The sequence below is a fragment of the Salvelinus alpinus genome, chromosome 3, assembly GCF_045679555.1.
Source record: "Salvelinus alpinus chromosome 3, SLU_Salpinus.1, whole genome shotgun sequence".
NCBI lineage: Eukaryota > Metazoa > Chordata > Actinopteri > Salmoniformes > Salmonidae > Salvelinus > Salvelinus alpinus.
In genome coordinates this window covers 30,731,182-30,744,696 of record NC_092088.1, presented here as the reverse complement: position 1 = coordinate 30,744,696, position 13,515 = coordinate 30,731,182, and the positions used below count along the sequence as shown (strand labels likewise).

At 43.5% G+C, this 13,515-nt stretch overlaps 1 protein-coding gene across 20 annotated transcripts in view; it reads right to left on the bottom strand.

The window, feature by feature from the left end:
- Positions 1-13,515, bottom strand: part of cmn (calymmin) — a 71,819-nt gene that overhangs the window by 10,074 nt on the left and 48,230 nt on the right. For 16 of the 20 annotated variants that reach the window (XM_071390998.1, XM_071390997.1, XM_071391001.1 and 13 more), the window contains 9 exons: positions 9,882-9,953; positions 8,954-9,028; positions 8,545-8,619; positions 8,229-8,306; positions 7,988-8,056; positions 7,734-7,799; positions 5,567-5,635; positions 5,379-5,417; positions 434-724 (listed from right to left, as the gene is read on the bottom strand). In XM_071390998.1, the coding sequence (XP_071247099.1) occupies positions 434-724; positions 5,379-5,417; positions 5,567-5,635; positions 7,734-7,799; positions 7,988-8,056; positions 8,229-8,306; positions 8,545-8,619; positions 8,954-9,028; positions 9,882-9,953 (834 nt within the window). The remainder of the gene's footprint in view (positions 1-433; positions 725-5,378; positions 5,418-5,566; positions 5,636-7,733; positions 7,800-7,987; positions 8,057-8,228; positions 8,307-8,544; positions 8,620-8,953; positions 9,029-9,881; positions 9,954-13,515) is intronic. The other 4 variants (XM_071391012.1, XM_071391011.1, XM_071391000.1 and 1 more) reach the window with 3 other exon arrangements.

Below are 13,515 nucleotides of genomic sequence, written 5' to 3'. Positions count from 1 at the left end.
CAAAGCAATAGGTATGTGAAGCCAGCAGGTGTGCAAAGCTGTTCTATCTTAACTGCTACTCTACTTTCCAGGATCCAATCTCTCCAAATAGGAGATTTATCACTATCCACTCCTATCAATACAGTCTATTGTCTATTTGACGTCTGACTGGTTACCATAATCCCTTAGTCAAAATACAATCAAGCTCATGGTGTCTTGCTCAAGGTGGTGATGTAAACTCAACTTTGCTCCACTCTCCTTACTCCATTGGCACTAGGTCATGTTCAATAGGCATTTAACGGGAAAAAATGGACTGAAATAGGGAGGAACACTACCTGGACTTGTCTAATAAGAAACTCTCATTTCCATTATCAGTTGCCAACCGTTTTAAAGCGTTTTTGCATTGCGTGCCCTAATGAACATAAGCCTGGTCTCCTTGGACTGTACTTTTTACCTCGCCATGATTTGCCCTGCGGGTGAATGTGCAGCTTGAGGTGCTGCTGAATGTGTATCTGGTGCGGTGGCTGAAGCAACGCAGTGTCAGGCCCGTGTGGCGGGGCTTTCATTTGGGTGCTGGGCACAGATGCAAGGGAGAGGCTGGCAGTGCCCACAGGCTTGGGTGGGGCCTCTGAAACAGCTGCGGCAGGGGCCTCGGGGGGGAAGAAGGACACTACGGGCACAAATGAAGGGATGGGGGGATAGGAGATGGAGGGCCAAGGAGTGGGAGCTGGGGGGAAGGAGACAACTGAGGAAAGAGAATGAAGGGATTTTATAGAAGAGGAGGAGTGGATGGCATGGCAGGATGAAAGAGGGATGAAAGAAGGGGAGGATTTGTAAAGCACACGGAGATGCAAAAGCTCAAAAGCACAATCAGGATGAACACAAAGACAACAAGACAGAACAAACCAAAGCCAGACTGACACTGAACAAAATATGAAACACACAGAGATATGCTATATATACTAAAGTATGCGGACACCCCTTCAAATTAGTGGATTCGGCTATTTCAGCCACACACGTTGCTGACAGGTGTATAAAATCGACCACACAGCCATTCAATCTCCATAGACAAACATTGGCAGTAGAATGGTCTTACTTTAGAGTTCATTGACTTTCAACATGGCACCGTCATAGGATGCCACCTTTCCAACAAGTCAGTTCGTCAAAATTCTGCCCTGCCCGAGCTGCCCCGGTCAACTGTAAGTGCTGTTATTGTAAAGTGGAAACGTCTAGGAGCAACAATGGCTAAGCCGCGAAGTGGTAGGCCACACAAGCTCACAGAATGGGACCGCCGAATGCTGAAGCATGTAGCGCGTACAAATAGTCTGTCCTCGATTTCAACACAGAGTCCCAAACTGCCTCTGGAAGCAACGTCAGCACACAAACTGTAAAGTTTGGTGGAGGAGCAATAATGGTCTGGGGCTGTTTTTCATAGTTCGGGCTAGGCCCCTTTGTTCCAGTAAAGGGAAATCTTAACGCTACAGCATGCAATGTCATTCTAGACGATTCTGTACTTCCAACTTTGTGGCAACAGTTTGGGGAAGGCCCTTTCCTGTTTCAGCAAGACAATGCCCCAATGCACAAAGGGAGGTCCAGACAGAAATGGTTTGTCGAGATAGGTGTGGAAGAACTTGACTGGCCTGCACAAAGCCCTGACCTCAACCCCATCGAACACCTTTGGGATGAATTGAAATGCTGACTACGAGCCAGGCCTAATCGCCCAACATCAGTGCCTGACCTCACTAATGCTCTTGTGGCTGAATGGAAGCAAGTCCCTGCAGCAATGTTCCATCATCTAGTGCAATGGTTCCCAAACTTTTTATAGTCCTGTACCCCTTCAAACATTCAACCTCCAGCTGCGTACCCCCTCCAGCACCAGGGTCAGCGCACTCTCAAATGTTGTTTTTTGCCATCATTGTAAGCCTGCCACACACAAACTATACGATACATTTATTAAACATAAGAATGAGTGTGAGTTTGTGTCACAACCCGGCTCGTGGGAAGTGACAAAGAGCTCTTATAGGACCAGTGGACAAATAATAATAATCAATAATTTTGGTCTTTATTTAACCATGTTACATATGAAACCTTATTTGTTCATCGAAAATTGTGAATAACTCACCACAGGTTAATGAAAAAGGTGTGCTTGAAAGGATGCTCATAACTTTGCAATGTTGGGTTGTATTGGAGAGAGTCTCCGTCTCAAATCATTTTCCACACACAGTCTGTGCCTGTATTTAGTTTTCATGCTAGTGAGGGCCGAGAATCCACTCTCGCCTAGGTACGTGGTTGCAAAGGGCATCAGTGTCTTAACAGCGCGATTTGCCAAGGCAGAATACTCTGAGCGCAGCCCAATCCAGAAATCTGGCAGTGGCTTCTGATTAAATTCAATTTTCACAGAACCGCTTGTTGCAATTTCTATGAGGCTCTCTTGTTCAGATATCGGTAAGTGGACTGGAGGCAGGGCATGAAAGGGATAACGAATCCAGTTTGTGTCATCCGTTTCAGGAAAGTACCTGCGTAATTGCGCACCCAACTCATTCAGGTGCTTCGCTATATCACATTTGACATTGTCCGTAAGCTTAAGTTCATTTGCACACAAAAAAATCATACAATGATGGAAATACCTGCATGTTGTCCTTGTTAATCTAGACAGAGAAGAGCTCCAACTTCTTAATCAAAGCCTCAATTTTGTCCTGCACATTGAATATAGTTGCGGAGAGTCCCTGTAATCCTAGATTTAGATCATTCAGGCGAGAAAAGAAATCACCCAGATACAGTGCCTTGCAAAAGAATTCATCCCACTTGCCGTTTTTCCTATTTTGTTGCATTACAACCTGTAATTTAAATAGATTTTTATTTGGATTTCATGTCATGGACATACACAAAATAGTCCAAATTGGTGAAGTGAAAAAAAGTACTTTTTTTCATATGTATTCACCCCATTTGCTATGAAGCCCCTAAATAAGATCTGGTGCAACCAATTACCTTCAGAAGTCACATAATTAGTTCAATAAAGTCCACCTGTGTGCAATCTAAGTGTCACATGATCTCAGTATATATACACCTGTTCTGAAAGGCCCCAGAGTCTGCAACACCACTAAGCAAGAGGTACCACCAAGCAAGCGGCACCATGAAGACCAAGGAGCTCTTCAAACAGGTCAGAGACAAAGTTGTGGAGAAGTACAGTTCAGGGTTGCGTTATAAAAAAATATCTGTAACTTTGAACATCCCACGGAGCACCGTTAAATCCATTATTAAAAAATTGAAGAATATGGCAACAAACCTGCCAAGAGAGTGCCGCCCACCAAAACTCACGGATCAGGCCAGGAAGGCATTAATCAGAGAGGCAGCACAGAGACCAAAGATAACCCTGAAGGAGCTGCAAAGCTCCACAGCAGATATTGGACTATCTGTCCATAGAACCACTTTAAGCCTTACAGTCCACAGAGCTGGGCTTTACGGAAGAGTGGCCAGAAAAAAGCCATTGCTTAAAGAAAAAAATAAGCAAACATGTTTGGTATTCGCCTATAGGCATGTGTGATACTCCCCAAACATATGGAAGAAGGTACTCTGGTCAGATGAGACAAAAATGTAGCTTTTTGGCCATCAAGGAAAACGCTATTCCTGGCGCAAACCCAACACTTCTCATCCCTCCGAGAACACCATCCCCATTTCTTTTCCTCAGCAGGGACTGGGAAACTGGTCAGAATTGAAGGAATGATGGATGGTGTTAAATACAGAGAAATTCTTGAGGGAAACCTGTTTCAGTCTTCCAGAGATTTGAGACTGGGACAGAGGTTCACCATCCAGCAGGACAATGACCCTAAGCATACTGCTAATGCATCACTTGAGTGGTTTAAGGGGAAACATTTAAATGTCTTGGAATGGCCTAGTCAAAGCCCAGACCTCAATCCAATTGAGAGTCTGTGGTATGACTTAAAGTTTGCTGTACACCAGCGGAACCCATCCAACTTGAAGGAGCTGGAGCCGTTTTGCCTTGAAGAATGGGCAAAAATCCCAGTGACTAGATGTGCCAAGTTTATAGAGACATACCCCAAGAGACTTGCAGCTGTAATTGCTACAAAAGGTGGCTCTACAAAGTATTGACTTTAGGGGGGTGAATAGTTATGCACGCTCAAAGTTTTCCGTTTTTTTGTCTTATTTCTTGTTTGTTTCACAATAAAAAAAATATTTTGCATCTTCAAAGTGGCAGGCATGTTGTGCAAATGAAATGATACAACCCCCCCCCCCCCCAAAAAAAAAAAATTCTATATTAATTCCAGGTTGTAAGGCAACAAAATAGGAAAAATTCCAATGGGGGTGAATACTTTCGCAAGCCACTGTAGGCCAGCCGTGTGAGAAACTAAGTGCAGAAAATACACATTGAGTTCAGGGGCCTTGCTTTAACAAAGTTTCCCATTTTAACTGTAGTGTCCAAAACGTCTTGCAAGCTGTCAGGCATTCCCTTGGCAGTAAGAGCCTCTCGTGGATGCTGCAGTGTACCCAAGTTGGAAGCAACTGCTTGCACGCGCGTTACCACTCCACTATGTCTCACTGCTTTTGTGCCATCAGTACAGATACCAACACATCTTGACCACCAAAGTCCATTTGATGTCACAAAGCTGTCCAGTACTTTACAAATATCCTCTCCTGTTATTCTGGTTTCCAGTGGTTTGCAGAAGAGGATGTCTTCCTTAATTGAGGAACTGCTACCGCAGTAGCTCTTCGGCTGCATCAGATTCACAACTGTCAGTGTCCATGCTAGCTGGGCTAACAACAAATTTAGAATTACTGATGCTAGCATTGGATATGCTCGTGGAAGCAGGACAACTTGTGTCGTCGACAGGTGCAGGTGTAGTACTGCTGGTAGTAGCAGTACTACCAGTAGAGCTGGTATGTGTCTCTATGGACGCGGGCATTACTAAATGGACTGTTTGAAAATGTGAAGAAAAAACGATGTATTTTTTAAATGAATCACATTTTTATTTGGCATACCCCCGATGGCATTGCATGTACCTCAGTTTGGGAATACCTGATCTAGTGGAAAGCATTCCCAGAAGAGTGGAAGCTGTTATAGCAGCAAAGGGGGGACCAACTCCATATTAATGCCCATGATTTTGGAATGAGATGTTCGACGAGAAGGTGTCCACATACTTTTTGTCATGTAGTGTACAAGAACTCGGACGAAGACACAAAATAAATGTATGGGATATGTCAAACAAAACGTTGTTGCTATAGCAGACACCTAATACTGGGTTTGGAACTACTGATGTAAATATAATTATGTTTGTGTAATGTATGAGCATAGACAAATGAAAGTTGAGATTATTGAAGTTGTATTACTATTTTACATGATTTGCAAGTGTAGTAACTAGACAACTGGGTGCTTTCGTTACCTTCTGGCTGAACTTGTCCATTTATATAACCCCCATTTCCTGAAATGTAGAGAATACATTGGGATTAAATAAATACATTGGGAGACAGAAAACAAATAATATAAATTCACTTTGATCATTGTCCAGACAAACACAGAAAACAAACAAACAATATAAATTAAGTCAATGTATGTCCAGACAATTCATACCATATTTGTCAGTAGATTTTCCCTCTTCACGTCTAGCAGGTTGTTCTGGTGCTATTTCTCCTATTCTCTCTGAGAAGGGGAGATTAAATCAAATCAAACTTTATTTGTCACATGCGCCGAATTCAACAAGTGTAGACCTTACCGTGAAATGCTTACTTACAAGTCCTTAACCAATAGCGCAGTTCAACAAGAGTTAAGAAAAAAATAAATAATTAATCATAAAAAGTAACACAATAACATGGCTATATACAGGGGGTACCGGTCAGTGTGCGGGGGTACAGGTTGAGGTAATTTGTACATGTAGGTAGGGGTGAAGTGACTATGTATAGATAATAAACAGCGAGTAGCAGCAGTGTACAAAACAAATGGAGGGGGTGGGGAGGTGTCAATGTAATAGCCATTTGATTAATTGTTCAGCAGGCTTGGGGGTAGAAGCTGTTAAGGAGCCTTTTGGTCCTAGATTTGGCGCTCCGGTACCGCTTGCCGTGTGGTAGCATTGAGAACAGCCTATGACTAGGGTGGCTCTGTAGTGCCTTCGGTCGGAGGCCGAGCAGTTGCCATACCAGGCAGTGATGCAACCGGTCAGGATGCTCTCAATGGTCCAGCTGTAGAACTTTGAGGATCTGGGGACCCATGCCAAATCTTTTCAGTCTCCTGAGGGGGAAAATGTTTTGTCGTGCCCTCTTCACGACTGTCTTGGTGTGTTTGGACCATGATAGTTCGTTGGTGGTATGAACACCAAGGAACTTGAAACTCTCGACCCGCTCCAATACAGCCCCATTGATGTTAATGGAGGCCTGTTCGGCCCGTCTTTTCCTGTAGTCCACGATCAGCTCCTTTGTCGTGATTACGTTTAGGGAGAGGTTGTTGTCCTGGCACCACACTGCCAGTTCTCTGACCTCTTCCCTAAAGGCTGTCTCATCGTTGTTGGTGATCAGACCTACCACTGTTGTGTCGTCACCAAACTTAATGATGGTGTTGGAGTCGTGCTTGACCATACAGTCATGGGTGAACAAGGAGTACAGGAGGGGCCTAAGTATACACCCCTGAGGGGACCCCGTTTTGAGGATCAGTGTGGCAGACGTGTTGTTGCCTACCCTTACCACCTGGGGGTGGCCCGTCAGGAAGTCCAGGATCCAGTTGCAGAGGGAGGTGTTTAGTTCCAGGGTACTTAGCTTAGTGATGAGCTTCGTGGGCACTATGGTGTTGAACGCTGAGCTGTAGTCAATGAACAGCATTCTCACATAGGTGTTCCTTTTGTCCAGGTGGGAAAGGGCAGTGTGGAATGGGATTGCGTCATCTGTGGATCTGTTGGGGCGGTATGTGAATTGGAGTGGGTCTAGGGTATCCAGGAGGATGCTGTTGATGTGTTCCATGACCACCCTCTCAAAGCACTTCATGGCTACCGACGTGATTGCTACGGGGCGGTAATCATTTAGGCAGGTTACCTTCGCTTCCTTGGGCACAGGGACTATGGTGGTCTGCTTAAAACATGTAGGTATTACAGACTCAGTCAGGGAGAGGTTGAAAATGTCAGTGAAGACACTTTCCAGTTGGTCCAGGCATGCTTTGAGTACACGTCCTGGTAATCCATCTGGCCCGTGCGGCTTTGTGAATGTTGACCTGTTTAAAGGTCTTGCTCACATCGGCTACCGAGAGCGTCATCACACAGTCATCCAGAACAGCTGATGCTCTCGTGCATGCTTCAGTGTTGCTTGCCTCGAAGCGAGCATAAAAGGCATTTAGCTCATCTGGTAGGCTTGTGTCACTGGGCAGCTCGCGTCTGGGTTTCCCTTTGTAGTCCGTAATAGTTTTCAAGCCCTGCCACATCCGACGAGTGTCAGAGCCGGAGTAGTAGGATTCAATCTTAATCCTTTATTGACGCTTTGCTTGTTTGATGGTTCATCTGAGGGCATAGCGAGATTTCTTATAAGCACCCGGATTAGTGTCCCGCTCCTTGAAAGCGGCTGATCTACTGGGAGATGCATGTTATGCTGGTCAAACATCTTTTTGTGCTGTAGGCCTATAGCAAACTCCTATGGTTGTTGTCATTGCCAAACATGTCAATGAGTGACAGAGTTGACAAGACAGCACAAACAGATCTGGGAACAGGCTACTGTAGTTTTGAGCAAAAACAAATGTCTACCATTCACCACTACACTCATACCGTTACCGTATGACTTTCCGACAGCCTCTGATTCGAGGGGCAAAGGCTCATAAGGCATAGGATTTTCTAATGACAGAGAAAAGAGAGGAGATGAGATTAAAAGGTGGTTCGGACAATGTAGCACTTATTGATTCATTTCATAGAGCAAGAGGCAGGATGGATGGATGTCAAATAATTTCAACCAAATGGTCACCCCTTTCATTGAGCCTATACACAATTTGAAAAGTGTGACTTTGAAGAAGAGATGTATCTACCGTATTGTCCGGTGGATTTGCCATCAGTGACTGATCCAAGGGTCTGTGGCTCGTATGGTCCAAGGTTACCTATGGAGAAAAGCCAGGACAGGTGAGGACTAGAGTACTGGTCAAGTATTTGATACACAAAGAAATTGCAAGAGGAGTATACAGAGAGTAGCTTTAAGATGGGTAGGAAGAGATGACAGAATGAACCATAATGAAAAAACAATAGCAAGGTGAAAAACAGTAAAAGTCTCACCATATTTCCCAGCAGACTTCTGTCCTTCACCACCAAAGCCAAGAGGTTCTGGTGCATAGGATTCTGGTGCACCGCCCCCTAACATGGCAACCACAGAGAAAATAGACATGTCAGACGGCAGAAAGATGGAGGGTGCAAGGGGTGTATTCACTAGGAACAAAATGGAACCAACTGGAAGCAAACAGAAGGAAACGAAACGAAGAGGGACCTACATGAATTTGTCAAATACAAACTCTTGTTTTCGTTGCAAAACGTGCAAAATGTTTTGCTACGTTTTTTAAACAATTAATACACCCCCAGGTTTGCTGAGTCTCACCATATTTGCCTGCATATTTTCCAGCATCTGGACCGAGCCCAAGAGGGTGAGGCTCGTATGGCAACCCACCCTGTCCTGTAAAAAACCCCCAGCAAAGTATGTTTGAGTGGACATACACTATTAGCACACCTCTTGCTTAGACAATGGCGGCATAAAGAATAGCACAATACATACGTGCAGTATGCTTAGAAAAACATACGGCTCCTAATGTGGTCCGTGGAACAGATACAAACACTAACACAGTATGTGTGTAAACAAACTTCTATATTTGATCTTTAAACTTGACGCACGGCAGTAATAGCAGACAGCATGGTACATAAACACCAGTGCAATGCATACATACATAAAGACATGTACATGTAAAGAAAGCAGAGAAAGAACGTGACATAAAAGCCAAAGACAGCCATACCATATTTTCCATTCGATTTACCGGAATCGGGGCCAAGTCCAAGAGGCTGAGGCTCGTATGGCACCTCTCCATAGCCTGCACGAATAGGAGGGAGGAAGGGAGAGAAAGAGGGTGGGGGGAAGGTGGAGAGGTACTGATATGAGGGAGCCACGTAGCAAAATGTGGAAAAAGTCAAGGGGTCTGAATACCTTCCCGAATGCACTGTAGGCAAAAGAATAATAAGAGTATGGCAACGTAGGCCTACGAATGACAGATCCTAATTTCTAATTTACACATCGCGCTGTCTTCACTGTTCCCATCTTGAATAATTCATGCATCTCCAGATGACATCAGACCCACTGGCCTCTCTCTCTTCACCTCTCCTCTTTCTATTTATTATAGCTCTTGTAGGCCTACGAGTAGCCTAGCTCAATGCGAGTCCCAGGAATAGCAATGTAGTTTTGGTCACTTATTTTGAGCAATTTTTTAAACTAATATTCAAGGTGAGAAGCAGCTTGCTCTTACTTGCTAAGCATAAAATAGGCCACAGCGTTGGCAGTGAACTGGTAAGAAGAGCGTTTGAATGGTGAGAGCGTGTAGCTCTGGTCTGGTTTGATGTGGTTGGATGGTGGTGAGAAATAGCCTAAATTGCTGCACTGATGCATTGCAAACAGAGGACAGACAGAGATACATTCATGAAAGCATTCACAAAATTCCTGCTGTAGATACTGGTGTGGGTGATGTGTTCTTGTAGCAATATATTGATGATAATATAATGCATTTTGAGAATGTAATTTTATTAAACTGTAAAAAAATAAAAATAATTGGGGGTGGCACTGAAGTCAATTTAGGGAGGCATTGCCCCCCAATGCCCTCCTGTAGTGCCGGCACTAGGTAAAGAATCGGGACGCAACCTGACTGACAAAGGAGAAGTGAAAGAGGCATTTACCATACTTGCCAGCTGATTTCCCAGGATCACCCCCTAGGCCAAGATGTTGCCCATCATAAGGTGCACCATATCCTAGGGTGAGACAAGAGATTTCATTGCATTACACCATTGGAGGAAATGACCTGTAACTAGCATCAATCAAAAGCATTTTGTAGATCCAAGTTGCCTGAAATTAATTATTTGTTGCATCCATTTCACGTTATTAAAGGCCAAGTGCAGTCAAAAACACTATGCAGTTGTAATAATACAGCTCTTTTAGTGTAAGAGTTGTTTGAAAAGACCGGCTGAAATTTCAGCCTCTTTTGGTGGGATGGCGTTTTGGCCTGCCTGGTGACATCACCAGGAGGTAAATGAGTTAATAGACCAATAAGAAAGAGAGTTCCAAACCTATATCAATAACAGCAAATGTTCAGTTTTCCCCTCCCCACACTTAGGGAGTGAACGTATTATATAATAAGGTTTACATGGACAAAATCAGACCTCTCTGAAATGAAAATGGATGACCCTCCCTTCAGCAAAATATTTTTGACCTAAACCCTCCCTGATCGCTTGAAAGAAAAACAGAGTGAACCTCCCCTATACCTAAAATAATAATAAAAACTAAGTGGATAGCAGACACCATGTCTACTGTTTACCCTCACTTTTTGGGCAGACCAGAACCTTAGATATGCAGTTTTAGAAACTGTTTTTCATCCTGTAAGCATTACATGGCACGCTTGAATTTTGATAGCGCATAGGGCTGCGGGCCAGAAGGTTGTGGGTACGCAGACCACCGTGGACAAGAGTAGGGGTGTAAACATCTCCTTTATAATTAAAGCATTGCATGAATCTATCATCGTATTTCCAGGTTTTAATAAAATGGCATGCAATTCTATGGAATTTTACATATTAGCAGAACCTTTTTCAATAGCACACAAATTACTGAAATTACAGGCTAAGAATGGACAGAGAGATAGGCCTATGCGTTCCTCTATCATATTTCTCCAATGCCAAATCAGTGTCTTGTGTGAGACATCATTAGGAATCTGAGCACGGTACTTTCAAAAGTTGGCCCACCGTTCCACCCCAGACAGAGTAGGTCTACGAATGCAGAAAAATTGAAGCTTTAACTGCTGGCAACTATTCTTCTGTGATTTAACCCAACGAGAGAAGGTCACAAGTGTTTCCCTTAAAGCCATCTATTGTACAGAAAGTGAATAGCTTAATCAATTGATAGTGACAGAATTAGATTACTTCCCAAGGAAAGTCAATTGTTTGTCTCCTCGGCTATAGAAGATTAATAGCACCTTATGCATCGGAGTCACATCTTTCCCGGGTATTTTCAGCTTGTTTATAGTATAAAGCACTGCGGACCAAAGCGTTATAGAACACGTTATATAATCGGATCTGTTTTATTTTCTTCAAAATCTTAAGCTAACAAAGGGTAGGCCTGTGCTTTTGTTGTCATTGCCATTTTCTTTAATAAAAGGTAGGTCTATGGCATACCCTCTCATACCCCCTCAATTCGAGACTTGGTTTTAACTTAACAGCACACAGAGGTAGGCCCCATTGTTGTTAGTGTTTAAGTTTAATTAAAATGAAGACGGTTTAAATTAATTATGCCTACTCGAATTTGCATACTTTCAGCACCATGAGCTGTCCATTTCCGATTGATTGTGTGGCGGCTGCTGCTTCAAGTGTTAGCACCACAATGTAAGTTTCTTGAATCTGGCTTATTGTGATGTCAATAACTCTGATAAAACACTAGTGTACAAAACACCTTCCTAATATTGAGTTGCACCCCTTTTGCCCTCAGAACAGCCTCAATTATTCGGGGCATGGACTCTAACAAGGTGTCGAAAGCGCTACACGGGGATGCTAGTCCATGTTGACTCCAATGCTTCCCACAGTTGTATCAAGTTGGCTGGATGTTCTTTGGGTGGTGGACCATTCTTGATACGCACGGGAAACTGTTGAGTGTGAAAAACCCAGCAGCATTTCAGTTCTTGACACAAACCGGTGCGCCTGGCACCTACTACCATAGCCCGTTCAAAGGCACTTAAATATTTTGTCTTGCCCATTCACCCTCTCACACATATACAATCCATGTCTCAATTGTCTCAAGGCTTCAAAATCCTTCTTTAACCTGTCTTCTCCCTTCATCTACACTGAAGTGGATTTAAAAGGTGTCATCAATAAGGGATAATGACTTTCACCTGAATTTGTACACTCAGTTTTCAATAAAAATCTATTATAGTAGTAGCAAGCTATCAAAGTTGATCTCCGGTCTTCCTGCGCCATGCAGCGGTCTAAGGCACTGCATCTCAGTGCAAGAGGCGTCACTACAGTCCCTGGTTCGAATCCAGGCTGTATCACTTCTGGCCATGATTGGGGGTCCCATAGGGCGACGCACAATTGGCCCAGCGTCGTCCGGGTTTGGCCAGGATAGGCAGTCATTGTAAATAAGAATGTATTCTTAACTGACTTGCCAAGTTAAATAAAGGTTAAATAAAAAATCAAAAAATCTTTGCGACCTCCTTCTCAAACTGAACAGAACAAAGGCTATAGTTTAGTCCGCACGCAAGATAGTGCATTTTTTGGACTAGGCCTAATAAATAAATAAAAATTGGAAGAAGCCTTTGACTCTCTTCCTGAACTGCCACCGTAGCCCTACACAGCACAGACATTGGTTAGGCAGCACACAAAAAAGTTTTTGATCAGCAAGAGCAGAGCAGCCCGGGGCTCAGGGTTGGAATACCCATTGCCGTGTGTAATGCTGCCTGGTTTTATTTACACCATCCCAGCAGCAATCTTAGAAATATAACTTTGCTCTGTGCTTCTACGAGCTTGTACTTCCTAGCCTATAGGCTATATGGATCATTTGATTGAGACCACACTAAATAGGCTATAGGCGCACTTGATATTGCGCGCCCAGCAGAGAATCGGAGATGAAGGGCGGCATTGGGCACACATCAAATCAAATCAAATTTTATTAGTCACATACACATGGTTAGCAGATGTTAATGCGAGTGTAGCGAAATGCTTGTGCTTCTAGTTCCGACAATGCAGTAATAACCAACAAGTAATCTAACCTAACAATTCCACAACTACTACCTTATACACACACAAGTGTAAAGGGATAAAGAATATGTACATAAAGATATATGAATGAGTGGTGGTACAGAACGGCATAGGCAAGATGCAGTAGATGGTATAGAGTACGGTATATACATATGAGATGAGTACTGTAGGGTATGTAAACATAAAGTGGCATAGTTTAAAGTGGCTAGTGGTACATGTATTACATAAAGATGGCAAGATGCAGTAGATGATATAGAGTACAGTATATACATATGAGATGGGTAATGTAGGGTATGTAAACATTATATTAAGTGGCATTGTTTAAAGTGGCTAGTGGTACATTTTTACATAATTTCCATCAATTCCCATTTTTAAAGTGGCTGGAGTTGAGTCAGTATGTTGGCAGCGGCCGCTAAATGTTAGTGGTGGCTGTTTAACAGTCTGATGGCCTTGAGATAGAAGCTGTTTTTCAGTCTCTCGGTCCCTGCTTTGATGCACCTGTACTGACCTCGCCTTCTGGATGATAGCGGGGTGAACAGGCAGTGGCTTGGGTGGTTGTTGTCCTTGATGATCT